This window comes from Oncorhynchus gorbuscha, unplaced genomic scaffold (assembly GCF_021184085.1).
Source record: "Oncorhynchus gorbuscha isolate QuinsamMale2020 ecotype Even-year unplaced genomic scaffold, OgorEven_v1.0 Un_scaffold_333, whole genome shotgun sequence".
Classification (NCBI taxonomy): Eukaryota; Metazoa; Chordata; class Actinopteri; order Salmoniformes; family Salmonidae; genus Oncorhynchus; species Oncorhynchus gorbuscha.
In genome coordinates this window covers 706,390-724,074 of record NW_025745189.1, presented here as the reverse complement: position 1 = coordinate 724,074, position 17,685 = coordinate 706,390, and the positions used below count along the sequence as shown (strand labels likewise).

The window sequence follows — 17,685 nt, the reverse complement described above, 5'->3', positions numbered from 1 at the left end:
TTGACGTTACACTTTATAGACTACACTGTGTAGTTACTCTGTTGTTATGTTAGTAGTATCCAGACTGGACTCTCTCAATCAATATGTGTGATTATTATTGTAAAATATTGTTTTGATGAATAGGTATACTTGCTATTAAAATATGTTTCTTTACATAAGCTATGTCTAACAGTATGTTTATGTTGTGTTGTGGTCTGACCTCCAGGTGACTGAGGTCCTGTCCAACTCAGCATCGGACCAGCGGCCCAGGCTAACAGTATCGTGCCTGGGAGACGGGGGCTGGAGCTCACTGGGCCACAGCCAGGAGCAGCAGCACCTCCAGAACCTTCTGGAATACCGCCTAAACCCTGAGCCCACGCTTCCCGACATGGAGGGAGTCACGGAGTTCACAGAGTACGTCTCGGAGACGGTGGACGTCCCGTCGCCCTTTGACAACCTGGAAGCGCCCACCTCGGGTGGTTTCCTGAAGCTATCCAAGCCCTGCTGCTACATCTTCCCTGGAGGGAGGGGTGACTCTGCCCTGTTCGCCGTGAACGGATTCAACATCCTGGTGGATGGAGGGTCCGAACGCAGGTCCTGTTTCTGGAAGCTGGTCAGGCACTTGGACAGGATAGACTCAGTCCTGCTGACCCACATTGGGGCGGACAACCTCCCAGGCATCAACGGGCTGCTCCAGAGGAAGATCGCTGAGCAGGAGGAGGAGCAGTCCCAGGGATCTGGCGGCTCCAACACATACGGTGACTGGATGAAGAACCTGATCTCGCCTGAGCTCGGTGTGGTGTTCTTCAACGTCCCCGAGAAGCTACGAATGCCTGAGTCCACGCTAAAGGTCAAACGGAGCATCGAGGAGGCATCCCTCACACTGCAGTATCTCAACAAGCTTGGCATCAAGTCAGAACCTCTTTACAGGGTCGTTAGCAACACCATTGAGCCCATCACGCTTTTCCACAAGCTGGGCGTTGGCAAGCTAGACATGTACATTCTGAACCCTGTGAAGGAAAGCAAGGAGATGCAGTTCCTTATGCAGAAGTGGGCTGGGAACAGTAAGGCCAAGACTGGGATTGTGATGTCCAATGGCAAAGAAGGAGAAATATCCGTCCCTTACTTGACCTCAGTAACAGCTCTTATCGTATGGATCCCGCATAGTCCAACAGAGAAGATAGTCAGGGTGCTGTTCCCTGGAAATGCACCGCAGAACAAAATCTTGGAGGGGCTTGAAAAGCTGAAGCACCTGGACTTCCTGCGCTACCCAGTAGCCACTCAGAAAGACATATCCTCTGGGGCCCCGCCTCCAATCATAAAACAAACAAAGATGAGATCAAGAACAGAAAGCAAGGAGAGCCTGAAATCTTCCACCAAAACACAGTTGGCCTCAAAAGCCAGCAAGAAGGAAGCTAAAGGGCAGGAAGAGGAGTCCAAGAATGACTCGGCTAAAGAGAACAAAATTGAAAAGAAAGAGAAGAAGGAGAAGAAGGTGAAGAGTGAGAGCGCCAAAGCTACCAAAGCCACCAAACAACAACAAAACAGTGAGGCAGCACCCGAAGCAGCCAAACTGGAGAGAAAGAAGCTGTCCAAGGAGAAAACACTGAGGAAACACTCCAAGGAACGACCATCTAAGATGGAGGAGAAAAAGGACAAAGAGAAGAAAGAGATCAGTAAAGTAAAGAAAGAGGACAACAAACGCGAAGTGAAGAAAGATGATACTGCTAAAAAAGAGGAGAAAAAAGAAACAAAAGCAGTGAAGGAGGAGAAGAAGAAGGATCTGAGTAAGGCAGAGCTGAGGAAGATCACCAAACCAGACCTGAAACCCTTTACCCCAGAAGTCAGGAAAACCCTCCATAAGGCAAACAAGACACAGGCCAAACCCAAGACGGACAAGACTGACAAAAACTTAACAGCCAAACCGGTCAAAGAGAAAACAGCTGAGAAAAAGTCTGTCCCAAAGAAAGCACCCCCAAAATCCGCTGCTGCTTTGGCAGACGGGTCCGTTGTATCCTCTCCAGAAGACCTCACCAAGGACTTCGAAGCTTTAAAACGAGATGAGCTCTCGAAGCTAGGGAGTGAACCCATTCAGAATGATGTCATGTCTGGATGTCCAGCTTTCACAGACTCCAAACTCCCTGATGAGGGAATAACAACTAAATCCCCAGCCAATCTTGGAGAGAAGTTTGAGGATGAGGGTGCTGACATGGATGATGGTGATGATGATGGGGAGGAGTACAATAAAGAGAGTGATGTACTAAAGAAAGGTGCAGATGTCGGGAAATGGCAGGACATTAAAAGAAATGCTGGCATGGATAGGAAATATGAGGATGAAATGGAGAAATACGACGACGACTACTCTACTAAGGGAGACATGAATTCGAAGAAGAGTGTCAGCTCAGAAGAGGAGGGTGACGTTATCGAAAAAGCAGATCTGGAGGGAATTGAGGATTATGAGGATAAATACAACTCAGAAAAAGATCAAAAAGAATGGGACACCAAGTCAACCGACTTTAAATCGTTTTCAACCGCAGTCGCCTCTGGACAAACCACTACCGCTGCCTCTGAGCAAGTGTCCTTCATCCAAGATGAGACTATTCCCGCTTATTCCGAAACGGAGCAGACCATCTCCGATGAGGAGATCCATGAAGAACCCGAGGACAGGATCCCACACCTCCGCTACGACGTTGCTTCCTGCGACATCACCGTTCCCGACGTTCCAGGATCCTTTGACTCTGTGTATGGTGTTAGGGAGATGAGAGCCTCGGCTACGTCTGACGCCTCAGACTTCAAAGCCAAAGGCTTTGTGGGAAGACATGACCCAGTGTTGGCAGCCTATCCAAGCATCATCACAGCTCCGCTCGCCGAGGAAGAGCACATCTCCTCAGCCACGTCCATCACAGAGTACGACAAACTGTCCTCGTTCGCCACTTCCATGGCGGACGACCAGTCCATCGCATCTGTGACCGCCCCGCAGACAGAGACAGAGACAGGGAGGAGCTCTCTTCACCTGGACACGGTCAATAGCATCCCCTACCGCACCGAGGCCACCCACGGGAAGGACTACCTCCACTCGGCTGGAACCATCTCTCCCACCTCCTCCCTGGAGGAGGACAAGAACTTCAGTTCTCCTCCTTCAAAGGAGTACCAGCCTTTTGCTACCGAGATGGAGGCTGGGAGGAAGACCAAACCCGTCCATGAGGAGTATGACGAAGAGGAGGATGACGACGAGGACCAGACTCCCAACGTTGATATCCCCTTGGGGAAACTCCAAGAGGGTTACGAGCAGGCGACGGCAGCCATGTTGCTCCAGGACAAGGATAAATCCCCCTCCACTGCCTTTGCACCTCCCTCTCCTCCCTCTTTCTCCAGCGGGTTTAAGCCTAGTTCCATGTTTGAAGGTGAAGAGAGATGTCTTAGCCCAGGTGACAGCACCGTGAAGCTGGCCTCACCCACCCAGTCGGTCCCCATCAGCAGTGGCTACTCCCCCACAGAGGAGAAGAAAAACAACAAAATGGACAGCACTGAAACTGAGCTCCAGAAAATGGGGCTTTCTGGTGACAAGACCCCCTTTGAAGAATCAGATGAGGATGATGATGATGACTATTATGAGAAAAGGGATCTCAAACCCTGTGTTAAAGCGAAGTATTTGGAACAGAAGGAGGGTAGGTTCTTGGACGATGAATCACCTCAAGAAGAGAAGCTGTCTGAGAGGGACAAAGGACTAGCAGAGGATGGCATCAAGTCCAAGTATCTGCAGAATAAACCGGGGTTGACAGATGAGATACAGTTCTCTGGTTACATGGAGCAAACAACCAAACCCCAGATCATGCACTCGGACGAACAAGACGAGGTGGAGGAAGATGATGAAGATGATGTTGTTCAACCAAGTGGAACAGGGTCTAGCGCTTTATCAGTAGAGCAAAGTAAATTGGACTCTGAAGATGACAAAAAGGAGGCAGCATTATCCAGAAAAAAGAACCATGTAACTTTGAAAGAGCCAGAGAAAAGTGTCCAGTTCAATCTGTATGACTTCCCAGAGCGAGAGAGTAGAGAGAAACGCTCAGAAGAAGAAATAAGACAGGACACCCCATATGTACACGGCAAGACTTTCTCTTACAGTGATATCTATGACAACAAAACCAGTTATCAGAAGGACCAGTCAGAAAAAATGGGGAAGGACAGTATGAAGGAGACGGACACACAGAAAAAGGACTCCGCTTTCCCCTCAGACAAGGAGGGTTTCACTAGCTCTCATGGAAAAGATGTATCTTCCTCCTCCTCTTCCTCTTCCCCCTTTCCATGGCTCCATGGCTCTGAATCTATAGAGAAGATAAGTGAGCCACGTGGATACAGCAGAGAGAGCAGATTCCCATCAATGGCTGATAGACCAGAGGCTTCAACCACATCCTTATCATCAGAGAGAGACTCCTCCCCTTATAAAGTTCACAGTGATTACACCTCTGTAACAGGTAGTGCTGCAGCCAAACCCTCTTCAATGAGCTACCATGACAAAGAGGTGGAACTGGAGATAGACATGAGGAAGCTAACAGCCAGGGATGAGGAAGACTATGATGATTATGATGATGAAGAAGAGGATGAGGACGATGAAGAGGAGGATGCTATTGACTCAGACATGGAGAAAGGTGCCAAAGAGAAATCGGAAAAGGAAGTCAAAAGTCCATTCATCGATGGTGTGAGCTCAAAACAGCCCCAGTTTATGGTTTCCATGGCTGGCTATGGTTACAACAGTCAGGCAAAACCGACTTCACCAGACTGTGTGAGCTCAAAAGAGACAGATTTCACAGACTCCAAACTCCCTGATGAGGGGATGACAACTAAATCCCCAGCCAAACTTGGAGAGACGTTTGAGGACGAGGGTGCCGACATGGATGATGATGATGACGATGATGATGATGATGACGATGATGAGGAGGAGTACAACAAAGAGAGGGATGTACTAAAGAAATGTGCAGATGGTTACAATAGTCAGGCAAAGCCGACTTCACCAGACCACTTGAGCTCTAAAGAGCCAGAGTTTATGGTTTCCATGGCCGGCTATGGTTACAACAGCCAGGCAAAGCTGACTTCACCAGACGGCATGAGCTCTAAAGAGCCAGAGTTTATGGTTTCCATGGCCGGCTATGGTTACAACAGCCAGGCAAAGCTGACTTCACCAGACGGCATGAGCTCAAAAGAGACAGATTTCACAGACTCCAAACTCCCTGATGAGGGGATAACAACTAAATCCCCAGCCAAACTTGGAGAGACGTTTGAGGACGAGGGTGCCGACATGGATGATGATGACGATGATGACGATGATGAGGAGTACAACAAAGAGCGGGACACACACAGCCAGGCAAAGCCGATTTCACCAGACGGCATGAGCTCGAATGAGCCAGAGTTTATGGTTTCCATGGCGGGCTACGGTTACAAAAGCCAGGCGAAGCCGACTACGCCACCTTCTTCCACCACCTGCAAAGGTGACATGGGCGCCACAGCGTTCTCTGGGTACTCCTCTGGGTTTGATTATTCTTACGGTGGGGAGAAAGACACATTTCAGTCCAGCCAGATGAAGGACAAAGAGGGAAAAGATGACTATTTCCACAGTGAGAGAGCTGACGGTGGTAAGAAAACAGGAGACACAGTAGGAGTCTCATCAGGCTTCCACTACACCACCACCTCTGCCACGGCATATTCGTCCTCCTCTTCCTACAGCTACTCCTCCTCTACGTCCGGTCCGTCACTCTCCACCAGCCGGCAGTTTGGCGAGGAGCTGGAGACCCCAGCCAACGCCTCCGACCACATCTTCAAACACGATACAGACAGTGCCGGCTTCGAGTACTCCTCCTTTAAAGATGAACACGCCTCCTTTAAAGATGAACACGCCTCCTTTAAAGATGAACACGCCTCCTTTAAAGATGAACACGGCTCCTTTAAAGATGAACACGCCTCCTTTAAAGATGAACACGGCTCCTTTAAAGATGAACACGCCTCCTTTAAAGATGAACACGGCTCCTTTAAAGATGAACATGCCTCCTTTAAAGATGAACATGCCTCCTTTAAAGATGAACACGCCTCCTTTAAAGATGAACACAGCTCCTTTAAAGATGAACACGCCTCCTTTAAAGATGAACACTCCTCCTTTAAAGACGAACACTCCCTGGCCGTGGACTCCTCCCCCTTTTCCAGTTCCTGCGGGATGGTTAAGAACGAGTACCTGGAGGTTTCGGAGAAGCAGATGACGATGGCCACCACCACCACCGCAGAATCCACCTCCAGTTTGGCCCGCTTCTCTCCTCACAGCCCCTTTGAGGAGATCAAACCTTTCCACTCACACTCCTCTGCTTCCTCCTCGGAAGACAAAAAGGAGCATGTTGCCTCGCTGGAAGGAAGTGTTGTGAACAAAAGCCCCCAGTCGGACTGCTTCTATAAACCGGAATGGGCGGATGAGTCCAAGCTGCAGGCTGCAGGGGGTTATGGGCCTTTCACCCAGTCACCCAAGGAGAAAGATGCCATCGCCATGGGTTTGTTTGGTGTCACCTCGTCCCCACGGCCCGACTCAACAGGCAAGCATTACTTTGAAAACTCTGACAGTACTGAGGAAGAGGATGACGAGGAAGGTTACATGCGTGAGATGGGCCTGTCCTTCTCCGAAAAACACGGCAGCAGCACCACCACCTCAGGTGAGATAGATGGCGCTGGTCTCCCTGATGTGCTCACCTCGTACATACCCTCCTCTCTGCTGCCCACCAAGCCAGACACAGTCAATGGTCCCATGGAGGTCAGCAGCATGAGCTCCCCCATCAGTGCAGGGCCGGCAGCCAGCTGCGTGAGCCCAGGTCTGGGTACAGCTGAGGAGAAAAAGGTGAAGGGCTCCTATGAGTGGAACATGCAGAAGCCCCAGATGGACATGGTTCCTGGCGACTCCCCGCCTCATTACCGCCACGAGGACGAGTTTGAGGAGGAATGCGAAATGGAACCAGAGTGCCCCGCCCGCCCGCTCTCCCTCTCCTCCACTGATCACACCTTCGGCTCCCCTTCTACACGGAGGCGTCGTGCCGAGGAGAAGCAGGAGGAAGAGATGATGATGATGACAGCGACCTGGACCTTCCTCCTGAAATGGGCGCCTCCTCCTCCAAAGCCTCCCCTGGCTACTCCTCCTCGGAACACAGACCCCGCAAGGGAGACCTCTCGCCCTCCTTCATCAATCCCAGTATGCAACAGCAGTCCAGCGATGAGGAGGACGAGGAGCGGGGACGCAGGAGCGACCAATCACAGGAAGGGGACGAACATGACCTGTCAGTCAAGAAGAGAGCCAACAAACAGCCCCACCACCCCCACTTCCAGGGCGGCTCGGTCCCCCATGCCGGGACGGCTGGGCTAGGGTTAGCCAGAGAAGACACCCCCCCAACCTCCGTCAGCGACTCTATACCGTCGCAGTCAGATTCAGACGTTCCCCCAGGGACAAAGGAGTGCCCCTTCATCACGGGCAACAGCAACATGGACTCGGACGAGGACACCGAGTACCTGCCTGTGGATAAGTTCTCCACCATGGGAGGGGGCCACCATCACTCCTCTTCCTCCTCCTCCTCCAGGATTAGCCCCCGGGACCCCCTCCCGCCCCCTCATGGACCCCTTCCCCAACCCCCCTCACCCCGACGTCTGCATGGTGGACCCCGACGCTCTGGCCAATGACCAGAACCGGGCAACCTCAGAGTCGCCCCTCAAGAAGGACCCCAAGACGAAAGGCGTGCGGAAGACAGGGAAACCCAAGTCGGCATCTCCGGCTCGCCGCAAGCGGTCCCCCATGCCAGTGAAGCAGTTGCCATCCCCTCGCAGCGCCTCGCTGAAGAAGAAGGAGACAGAGAAGAGCTTGAGGATGTCCCATCTGTCAGACGGACAGGGCTCCAGAGACGATGACCTCTCCAGGTCCAGCTACAACGCCGGCAGGGTGGCCAACGGAGTTAAGAGCACCTCTGGTAACAATGGTTCCCATTATACAGTATATTTATTCAACAATCGTATTATTATGTTATGCATAAAATGACTAGTAGTATACAGTACAGTGCATTACACATTGCACAACATAGCACAAACAGATCTGGGACCAGGCTAAGTCAGGGCTGCTAGGCTGTGGAAAGTGATTGAGGAAAGGAGGGGAGAGAGAGGAAATAAGCAGTTGGAGCAGAGTTTAAACCAGCGACCTTGTGGAAAGCATCAAATTGCATGGAAACATCTGTCCTTCCCCTAGGCTCTCAGAGGTCCAGTTCCGTGGTTCCCCAAGGCCCTCCTATCTATGTAGACTTGGCCTACATCCCCAACCACTGCAGTTCTAAGAACGTGGACCAGGAGTTCTTCAAACGCGTCCGCTCTGCATACTACGTGGTGAGCGGGAACGATGTGGGCAATGACGAGCCCAGCCGAGTGGTCCTGGATGCTCTACTGGAGGGCAAAGCCCAGTGGGGATCCAACCTACAGGTAACAAATCACTACCATAGAATCAGATGGAGCTCAATCATTCAGTTGATGGATCAATACATCACCTGTGCATGACATTCACTCCCTATGCATCTTAATGAACTAACTAACTATCACACCTGACTCCCTGTGGTGCTCAACTCAAACAGCGGAGTGTAGCCGACTGTTGCTCCTTGCAAATGAATTCAAAGCCTCTAATTTATCACTCAGGACGGAACCAGTGCTACTATTTCTGCCATGTAATGGTGTTGTTAAAACAATCAGACAACCCCATAGTAGAATAGTTGACCTATTTACCTGGACGGCTTGTTGTTGTGTGTTCTATGCGGGAGAAATATTCCTCTCGATGCGCATTTAAGTTGCGAGAGCCATAGGGAGGGAAACGTATTCTGACAAGCAGTCGATGCACAACCATTGTCCATGCAAGCGTGGGGAAAACACTTCAGAAAGCAGTTTGGGCTTTTGTTTAAAGAGAGGGGAATCCCAGCTTTCCATTGCTGCCACATGTATTTCCCTACTCCCACAATTGCCAGTGTGGCATCATTTAAAAAATGCAGTTACAACCTGAGTTTCAAGCACCGTTTAGGCACAGCTGTGCAACAGAGCTCTTAAAGGGGCAATGGCATACTTTGCAATAGAAACCAAGAAATAAAACAGATTTTTCTGATTAATGAATAATTATTAACAATAATTATAAATAATAATAATATCAATCAGGATGTTGTGTCCAATGGGGTAAATACAGATGGATAAACCCCATACTTCAGCCTATGTATGTGTAGACACTATGCTGCATCAGGTGGGCCACAGGTGATAAAGCTTGTTGTTAATAGCACATCTGGTAATATAGACCAAGGGACAGGACCTTTTATAGGCCTGCAGATCAAGGGGACTAGAATTGGTCAAACTCAATCTCTTTTCCTCCTACCTCTATCCATTACCTCAATCTCTCTGCCTCCTACCTCTATCCATTACCTCAATCTCTCTGCCTCCTACCTCTATCCATTACCTCAATCTCTCTGCCTCCTACCTCTATCCATTACCTCAATCTCTCTGCCTCCTACCTCTATCCATTACCTCAATCTCTCTTCCTCCTACCTCTATCCATTACCTCAATCTCTCTGCCTCCTACCTCTATCCATTACCTCAATCTCTCTTCCTCCTACCTCTATCCATTACCTCAATCTCTCTGCCTCTCTCTCTTTCTCTCTCTCCTGCAGGTGACGTTGATTCCCACCCATGACACAGATGTGACTCGGGAGTGGTACCAGCAAACCCATGAACGGCAGCAGGAGCTAAACATCATGGTCCTGGCCTCCAGCAGCACCGTGGTCATGCAGGATGAGTCTTTCCCCGCCTGCAAGATCGAATTTTAAGCCACACCCCCCTCTCTTCCCCTCTGTAATGGGACAACACACAGCTCCCCTGGTTCAGTCTGTCTGTTTAAATATTTTGGATCTGCCTTTTCTAGGGATTTATTTCTTACAGTAAATCATAACAGTACATCTCAAATGACACCCTATTGGTCTTATAGCTACCATCTCTGGTCTAAAGTAGTGCACTGGACTGTATGTGGAGTAGGGTGTCATTTTAGACACAGAGATATTCAACAACCACACGTTTGATTATGGTTAGTGTCATTGTTTGTATTATAAAGGTGCTCTTCAGACTATAACACTCCTCTACTATAATTATAAGGTTTATTCAAGGAAACAAGTATGGTTGTGCATACGGTAGAAATCCAGGCAAAATGTCCAGGCAATGGTTACTGTTTCCTTCAAGGTAAGACAGATTTTCTTCTAATAGGCATAACTCATGCACAAGTATGCCCTATTATAATGTTAGAGTCATCATCAACAACAACAGACTTAATCTTTGTTTAAAGAAGTTACAACACCAAAACGCATTTTGTACTTTAGTGTTTATGTGTTTTGTAGAACTGAATACACCATGCTAATGCCAATGGTACTTTTCTCATCCACGTGCCACTCATTGAACTTTGTGCCTAATATTGACACATTGACATAGATGATATTCTAAGTAGATTGTCTCTAAGAGTCTTTTAGATGTCGAATAATTATGTTTGTAGTAGAATAGGGTGGAAAAAACAAATCGAGTCATACTCAAAGGTTTTGTGTTTGTCATTCAGTTTTCATGTCATTTCTGTCATTCAGTTTTCATGTCATTTCTGTCATTCAGTTTTCATGTCATTTCTGCCATTCAGTTTTCATGTCATTTCTGCCATTCAGTTTTCATGTCATTTCTGTCATTCAGTTTTCATGTCATTTCTGCCATTCAGTTTTCATGTCATTTCTGCCATTCAGTTTTCATGTCATTTCTGCCATTCAGTTTTCATGTCATTTCTGTCATTCAGTTTTCATGTCATTTCTGCCATTCAGTTTTCATGTCATTTCTGCCATTCAGTTTTCATGTCATTTCTGCCATTCAGTTTTCATGTCATTTCTGCCATTCAGTTTTCATGTCATTTCTGTCATTCAGTTTTCATGTCATTTCTGTCATTCAGTTTTCATGTCATTTCTGCCATTCAGTTTTCATGTCATTTCTGCCATTCAGTTTTCATGTCATTTCTGTCATTCAGTTTTCATGTCATTTCTGCCATTCAGTTTTCATGTCATTTCTGCCATTCAGTTTTCATGTCATTTCTGCCATTCAGTTTTCATGTCATTTCTGCCATTCAGTTTTCATGTCATTTCTGCAAGGTGAAATTCACTTTTCTCAAAGCTCCATACTGCGTACAGTAAATCGTAACTATCAGTGTTGTCTGGTTGTAAAGTGAAGTCTTTTGAGAATGTTCCCAGCCAGAACACATCCAGATCTGTCGAACAGGGCGGGTGTATATTGTACAATATACAACATGCACAGTACATTACCCTTGCATTTATTTTCCAAGCTTGCATCCACAAACATATCGTGGACCCAGCCAACGTTTGCTATTGTGTGAAAGGAAAGGAGAATACTCTCATTGCAACATTTTCATGACTGTATGTCAGGTTGCAATGTTGCTACATTCAATGTACTACTTCCTCGTCATAGCATTTATACACATGTATAACATACTTTAAGCATCACACATTGGCTTGGAATAGTGTGGCTTATTAAATGACAAATAGCTTAAGCAGCTTGTTTGTGTTCATGAACTCTGATAGAAAGGAGGCTGTCAGGTTAAAAGATGTTATGCAACTTAAAGACAACAACCCTCCGCTATTTAACTGCAGAGCTACAGACCAACACTGTCTGTGAACTGGAGGAGGTCCACACTTTGGGAAGGTATCACAGATCATATGATTATTCTCACATTTAGTATTGACCCTTTAAGAGACATGGGTGTGATTTGGGACTTGTGTAAGGTGAAGATAGTGTAGACTAGTGGTATGTACTCCAGCTATGACCATCATGGTATCGTCCCAAATGGCACCCTATTCCCTATGTACTGTACTTATTTTGACCAGAGCCTTGTGGTAGTGCACTGCATAGGGAATAGGGTGCCATTTGGAGCAGTCATACCTAACCTGGTTATGACTACAGCAATAGGACCATGTGGTTGTGAGTTCATGGCCCATCACCTGTACAGGGTAATAGTTTGATTGAGTGTCTGAAGACTTGTCTGTGAGGTGTTTGCGCCGTGCATTAAGACCACGTTGATGAACATTGTGGGGCGGTTCCATAAATGATAGAGGTTTGACTGTCACCCACATGTGCCTTTCTGTCCTGTCGTGTGTTCAAGGAAGACTCAGATGCTTGCTTGTACTGGCCCTTGTGGCAAAGCCATAGATTTTCAGTGTTCGGCAAACTCCGTTTCAGTCTCAGAATTTGAACGGACGCCATGTTGGCACTGAAAGCTTCAAGATGCAGATTAGAATGTTCTCATCATGGCATGTTTGGTGCAGACATGGAGGATGGGTTGCCATGGTAAAGTAGTGGCTCGGTGGGCAGGTCAGTGTTGTAGTATGATCACTAAACTAAAAGCAAAGGTCCAAAAATATGATTTGCACATCCTACTAAGCAAACTAACATGGTACTTCTACCAGTCAGTGATCACAGGGTCTGATATTCTCTGTCAGCGATAGTGAACATGAAGCACAAATGATCAAACAACTTAAGAACCAACTGTGATCAAACCCATATTCTAAGAACTTTTAGGCCTACTCATATGAAAATACTCTAATTTGGGATTTCTACCAATTGTGTTTATGTTCTTTAACACAAAAGCAGTCATTTTTAATCAGAAAAAGAGCTTTGTTGGAAATGTTAACTCACAGACAGACGTGTTATTTCCTATTGAGTTGTATTATTTTCTTAATCCTTATGATGCCCATGGAAAGGGAAATAGGTGCTCTGCTCTCGGGCTGTTTTAGAACCGTTAACTTTGGGACCAGAGGCCAAAAGGTTTTTGCTCCACCACAATCACCTTGACTCAATGCCTTGGAATGTTTTAAAGACAAAATGTACAATTTGCTTTTATGTGATTATAGTCAGTGTGCCTAGAATGTAATTTTCAGTGTTATTTAAGATTGGTTTTCATTTGTGTGCAGTTTAATTGTATCCTTTAATTTTACTGTAAATTGGGACTAAGTAGATTGTTAGAAACTAACTGTTAGAAAATGGAACAAAGACCCTAACCCTTTTAATTCCATTTTATTGCATCATGACATTGAGTTTGAGGCTTACAAAGAACAAATTATAACATGCTTTGTTCAAGGGTCGAGACAAATTGTACCATTACGCAATCTTTGAGGCCAATCAGAATATTCAGCAATGTATTCCAGTTTTTCTGAGACACATATGGCACACACACGTAAGTAATATCATAGAGACAAAGAAAAGAGTGAATTGTCAAATGCTTTCAGTAAACATGCTTTGAATCCTGCAATGTCTTTTTCTTCTCGTTGCCGATGCTCAAATGTACCGGACCATGTAGATTATCAGAGTAGTTCTGAGACAGAACTGCTCAGTCTGTTAACCAGGCTGCGATAACAATACTGAGAGGTTTAACCAGGCAAGTTCTGAGACAGAACTGCTCAGTCTGTTAACCAGGCTGCGATAACAATAATGAGAGGTTTAACCAGGCTAGTTCTGAGACAGAACTGCTCAGTCTGTTAACCAGGCTGCGATAACAATACTGAGAGGTTTAACCAGGCTAGTTCTGAGACAGAACTGCTCAGTCTGTTAACCAGGCTGCGATAACAATACTGAGAGGTTCAACCAGGCTAGTTCTGAGACAGAACTGCTCTGTCTGATAACCAGGCTAGTTCTGAGTGTTCCAGCTGATCCGAATGTGAAGAAGCAGATTAACCTTTACGTTCTCCGTGGAGGACATTGATATCTTGGTTGCCTTGGTGACATACTAGTTAGTAGTTGTATATATTTCTGCTCCATCAACTCAAAAGTGTTGTCAGTCAAAGTCAGACTGTCTCCTCTATTGTGTGTGAATACAGTGCATATCAAACTTATTTTTAGGGCAGAATGTCTGTTATTTTATTTCTTTACTCTCGTCTGAAGTCCATTTCTAATGGTTGCCCTGAGAAACGAGTGGAATTAATTAGTCAGCGATTGATTAAAGAAAACTGGACAAGTTCTACATTTTCAGAGACTGATTTTTGACCGTACAGGTAATTGTCTTACTAACAGTCAAAGGCAAACTAACATGCCTGCTATATTGTTTAGCTCAGAGAACACTCTGTATAACAAATATTGGATAATTTTACAGTGCTTGCAATTGGCTTTCATGTAGAGAACGGGATTCAGAACAACAGTATCCCTTTATATCTCAGCAACTCTATGAGAAGATGCGCAATCTTCTTGTGCTGTAATTTAACCAGTTTTCCTGTGGTCTTTGACTTCAAGGTTGTCTTAACAGAGCCATCAACTGTTAACTCATGTCAGCGTCATTCTGAAGACTAGAATTAACATTGTATTCATAGACATACACAAACCACAACACACAAAACTGACTGCCAGATAGTGACTCGGATCACTATATCAATACATTTTATATCTAGGGTATTTATAATGGTTCACACAGTGAATTTTTCAAAATAAAAATAAAAACAGAACAAAAACAGTAATAATGTATTGTGCAAAAATAATAATTCTGTTGAATTCTCCAAAACTCCTCAGAATCCTGATGTAGAAAATCCTCATGAAGATTGTCCATTCCAATAAACTCTGCTTGTCTGTGCATGCTACCTTATTGGTTCTAATCCTGTAGGTAATAGTTTAAAAATGAATAAAATTGCCTTTCTATTTTAAAAGATGCATATTTAAAAAGCTAACTGTGGATGGTATGGGGAAGGCTGGTGCAAGGTCGTCGTCTTGCCTCCACTGGCTGTGCTGGAAGGAAGGCGTTGGGATCGCTTTCCTCTTTCTTTTTGCAAGCTTCATGACTGTTCTTAAATATTTTGTTTTAAGTGCAATATACTTCTCTATCTTTAGGAACATAGAACTTCAGCAGATTTATTGTCAAATGGGGAAAGTGTGGTGATCATCAATAAAACATGTATTGAAGAATAGAAAAAGCCTCAACTGTGTCTGATTTCAGGTAATTTCTGAAATGAGTGCCTGGATACCTTGGCAGCAGCTAATGAGGATCCATAATACATACACATGTTGAATTCAATGCCTAGGTTTATCTCCACTGTACTCACATCCTACTATACCCTTGTCAGTGCATTATACCCTAAATCTATTCTACCACACCCAGAAATCTGCTCCTTTTATTCTCTGTTCCCAACGCACTAGACGACCAGTTCTTATAGCCTTTAGCCGTACCCTTATCCTACTCCTCCTCTGGTGATGTAGAGGTTAACCCAGGTCCTGTAGCTCCCAGTACTACACCTATTCCCCAGGCGCTCTCATTTTTTTACTTCTGTAACCGTAAAAGCCTTGGTTTCATGCATGTTAACATCAGAAGTCTCCTCCCTAAATTTGTTTTGTTCACTGCTTTAGCACACTCCGCCAACTCTGATGTCCTAGTCATGTCTGAATCCTGGCTTAGGAAGGACACCAACAATTCTGAAATTTCTATCCCCAACTACAATATTTTCCATCAAGATAGAACTGGTAAAGGGGCGGAGTTGCAATCTACTGCAGAGTTAGCCTGCAGAGTTCTGTCTTACTATCCAGGTCTGTGCCCAAACAGTTTGAGCTTCTAGTTTTAAAAATCCACCTTTCCAGAAATAAGTCTCACTGTTGCCACTTGTTATAGCCCCCAGCTGTGCCCTGGACACCATATGTGAATTGATTGCCCCCCATCTATCTTCAGAGTTAGTACTGTTAAGTGACCTAAACTGGGATATGCTTATCACCCCGGTCGTGCTACAATCTAAGCTAGATGCCCTCAATCTCTCACAAATTATCAAGGAAACTACCAGGTACAACCCTAAATCCGTAAACATGGGCCCCCCTCATAGATATCATCCTGACCAATTTACCCTCCAAATACACCTCTGCTGTCTTCAACCAGGATCTCAGCGATCACTGCCTCATTGCCTGCGTCCGTAATGGGTCCGCGGTCAAACGACCACCCCTCATCACTGTCAAACACGCCCTAAAATACTTCAGCGAGCAGGCCTTTCTAATCGACCTGGCCGGGGTATCCTGGAAGGATATTGACCTCATCCCATAAGTAGAGGATGCCTGGTTGTTCTTTAAAAGTGCTTTACTCACCATCTTAAATAAGCATGCCCCATTCAAAAAAATGTAGAACTAAGAACAGATATAGTCCCTGGTTCACTCCTGACTTGACTGCCCTTGACCAGCACAAAAACATCCTGTGGCTTACTGCATTAGCATCGAATAGCCCCCGCGATATGCAACTTTTCAGGAAAGTCAGGAACCAATCAGTTTGAAAAAGCTAGCCTTTGCTTTCCTAACAGAAATTTGCATCCTGTATCACTAATTCCAAAATGTTGCCCAGCTGCCCACTGCACTGAGGCTAGGAAACACTGTCACCACAGATAAATCTACGATAATCGAGAATTTCAATAAGCATTTTTCTACGGCATGCCATGCTTTCCACCTGGCTAACCCTACCCCGGCCAACAGCTCTGCAGCCCCTGGAGCAACTAGTCCTAGCTCCCCCCGCTTCTCCTTCACCCAAATCCAGATAGCTGATGTTCTAAAAGAGCTACAACATCATGACCCCTACAAATCAGCTGGGCTAGACAATCTGTACCCTCTCTAAAATTATCCACCGCAACTGTTGTAACCCCTATTACTAGCCTGTTCAACCTCTCTTTTGTATCATCTGAGATCCCTAAAGCTCTTCAAAAGGAGGAGACACTAGACCCATACTGTTACAGACCTATATCCATCCTGCCCTGCCTTTTTAAAGTCTTCGAAAGCCAAATTAAACAGATTACCGACCATTGCGAATCCCACCGTATCTTCTCCGATCTGCAATCTGGTTTCCGAGCTGGTCACGGGTGCACCTCAGCCACGATCAAGGTCCTAAACGATGTCATAACCGCCATCGATAAAAGACAGTACTGTGCAGCAGTCTTCATCAACCTGGCCAAGGCTTTCGAATCTGTCAATCACCGCATTCTTATCGGCAGACTAAATAGCCTTGGTTTCTCAAATGACTGCCTCGCCTGGTTCACCAACTACTTCTCAGATAGAGTTCAGTGTGTCAAATCGGAGGGCCTGTTGTCCGGACCTCTGGCAGTCTCTGGGGTGCCACAGGGTTCAATGCTTGGGCCGACTCTCTGTATATACATATCTCTCGGTATATTCTCTGTATATACATATACACATACACATACATATATATACACACACATCAATGATGATGTCGCTCTTGCTGCTGATGATTCTCCGATCCACCTCTACGCATACGACACCATTCTGTATACATCTGGCTCTTCCTTGGACACTGTTAACAAATCTCCAAACGAGCTTCAATGCCATACAACACTCCTTCCGTGGCCTCCAACTGCTCTTAAATGCTAGTAAAACTAAATGCATGCTCTTCAACTAATCGCTGCCCGCACCCACCCGCCCGACTAGCATCACTACTCTGGACAGTTCTGACTTAGAACATGTGGACAACTACAAATACCTAGGTGTCTGGTTAGACTGTAAACTCTCCTTCCAGACTCACATTAAGCATCTCCAATCAAAAATTAAATTTAGAATCAACTTCCTATTTCACCACAAAGCATCTTTCACTCATGGTGCCAAACATACCCTCGTACAACTGAC

At 46.0% G+C, this 17,685-nt stretch overlaps 1 protein-coding gene across 1 annotated transcript in view; it reads left to right on the top strand.

The window, feature by feature from the left end:
- The window catches only part of map1aa (microtubule-associated protein 1Aa), a 38,481-nt gene extending 23,482 nt beyond the window's left edge, over positions 1-14,999 (top strand). Inside the window, 5 exon segments of the mRNA XM_046333022.1 lie at positions 206-7,019; positions 7,022-7,569; positions 7,571-7,964; positions 8,237-8,463; positions 9,684-14,999. Coding sequence (XP_046188978.1) covers positions 368-7,019; positions 7,022-7,569; positions 7,571-7,964; positions 8,237-8,463; positions 9,684-9,839 — 7,977 coding nt within the window. The 5' untranslated portion in view covers positions 206-367 and the 3' untranslated portion in view covers positions 9,840-14,999.
- The last annotated feature ends 2,686 nt before the right edge of the window (positions 15,000-17,685 follow it).